The sequence below is a fragment of the Ctenocephalides felis genome, unplaced genomic scaffold (assembly GCF_003426905.1).
Source record: "Ctenocephalides felis isolate EL2017-DRISC unplaced genomic scaffold, ASM342690v1 CF-g0.4_SCAFFOLD_01886, whole genome shotgun sequence".
Classification (NCBI taxonomy): Eukaryota; Metazoa; Arthropoda; class Insecta; order Siphonaptera; family Pulicidae; genus Ctenocephalides; species Ctenocephalides felis.
The window spans coordinates 116,189,513-116,191,246 of NW_020538040.1; the positions used below are offsets into that span (position 1 = coordinate 116,189,513).

The following is a 1,734-nucleotide window of genomic DNA, read 5'->3' on the forward strand; positions in this document are numbered from 1 at the left end:
GCCGAATTCCTCGCTGGAAGTGAATCTTTATTTTCCTGAGGGGTAATTGGACGCCATAAGTGTGAGAGATCGTCTGTTTTCGCTTCATCAGTGCCTGGTGTTTCGGAGGACGAGCACGTTAATATGTTTTGCCAGTATTGCGCCATTACATCAGATGGAGGCATGACAGTTGTCGTTTTGTTGTCTAGTAACTAGGATACACATTTACTAGGGTTCTTAGCCCAATACTTTTGGGTGTTTTTGTATGCTATCCTACGCAACTGTCTTTAACTTATTATTGGTGCATTACCTCTTTTGTTGGATTGAGGCTTTACTTTTCTTTTAATTGGAAAGGTGGCATTCAGATATTCAGTCACATTTCTTTCTATTTTTTCCGGTGACATTTCAACCGCTCTGAGACAAATGCTCTTTAGAAAAGAACTATTAAATTTATCTGCATCCTGTCCTGCAGCGGCCTTTAATGCATTAGCTAGCTCATGTTTGGATGTATCTTCGGTGGCTGGAGAGAATGCATTATTGGTATTTTGGTCTACAGGCATAGCGAGAAATTTTGCGACCTGGCCTTTATATTTGGGGGATCGCCTTTGACCTTTGATAGCTTCCATCGTCCGGCCTGGTGTTACTGCGAAGAGAGCATTATTTATTTGACCCACACCTTGCCTTATTAAGAGAGCCTCCTCTTTGGCCATCATTTTCTGCTCCTCCTCCGCCCACCTTGCTTTCTTGGGTACTATTTTGGCGAGTTCTTCATCATACCATTCTTTGTGTGTTTTTTGTTCATGAACTCCCCGACCTACTACAGTTGCAAAATATTTATTACATGTACAAAATCGACATTTATGGCCTTCTATATTTATCGGTGGGGGTAAACCAGTGGGTTCACCCAAATTTAATTCTAAATTTTCATTATTGTTCCGAGGCCTGTTGTTTGAAGTTGCACCGATTGAGTTACAGGCGAAAAGGTTGGCAGCCCCAAAGCCCAAATTTCGCAGAGGTGGCTCTTGGTTTTTACCCGAAGGGGTACTCACTATGGGACCCATGAGGAGAAAGGCCACTTGTTAGCTGTGGTCCCGAAGAACCACAACCACTCCCACCAAGAGTAGAGTTAAGAGTGAAGCTTAAGAGAGTCATAGTTACTCCCGCCGTTAACCCGCGCTTGCTTAAATTTCTTCACGTTGACATTCAGAGCACTGGGCAGAAATTACATTGCGTCAACGCCCGCTAAGGCCATTGCAATGCTTTGTTTTAATTAGACAGTCGGATTCCCCTAGTCCGTGCCAGTTCTGAACCAACCGTTAAATGGCGGCCGAAGAGTAAGACCGACCGACCGAAGCCGGCACAGAAACATCGCAGCAAGAAAGATCCGCGGGGGGCCTAGGCACGGGCCCGAGCTCGGATCTGAGTCACAAGGACAATTTCACCTCGCTCAGGCCCGGCACATCGGCTTACGCCCGCTTCCAAACCAAGCCCGGCACGTCCCGATCTTTAGAGCCAATCCTTATCCCGAAGTTACGGATCCAATTTGCCGACTTTCCATACCTACATTTATCTATCGACTAGAGGCTCTTCACCTTGGAGACCTGCTGCGGATATTGGTACGAACCGGCGCTACACCTACCGTGGCCTTCTCCTGGATTTTCAAGGACGAGGGGAAAATACGGACACCGCCGCAACAGCGGTGCTCTTCGCGTCCCAAACCCTATCTCCCTTCTAGAGGATTCCAGGAAACTCGAA

The 1,734-nt window shown here is 46.7% G+C and overlaps 1 protein-coding gene across 1 annotated transcript; it reads right to left on the minus strand.

The window, feature by feature from the left end:
• Nucleotides 1-266: 266 nt before the first annotated feature.
• On the minus strand, nucleotides 267-1,040 carry LOC113375773. The gene has a single exon (XM_026615720.1). It carries the CDS (start codon nucleotides 1,038-1,040, stop codon nucleotides 267-269), a length of 774 nt encoding a protein of 257 aa, XP_026471505.1.
• Between the last annotated feature and the right edge of the window lie 694 nt (nucleotides 1,041-1,734).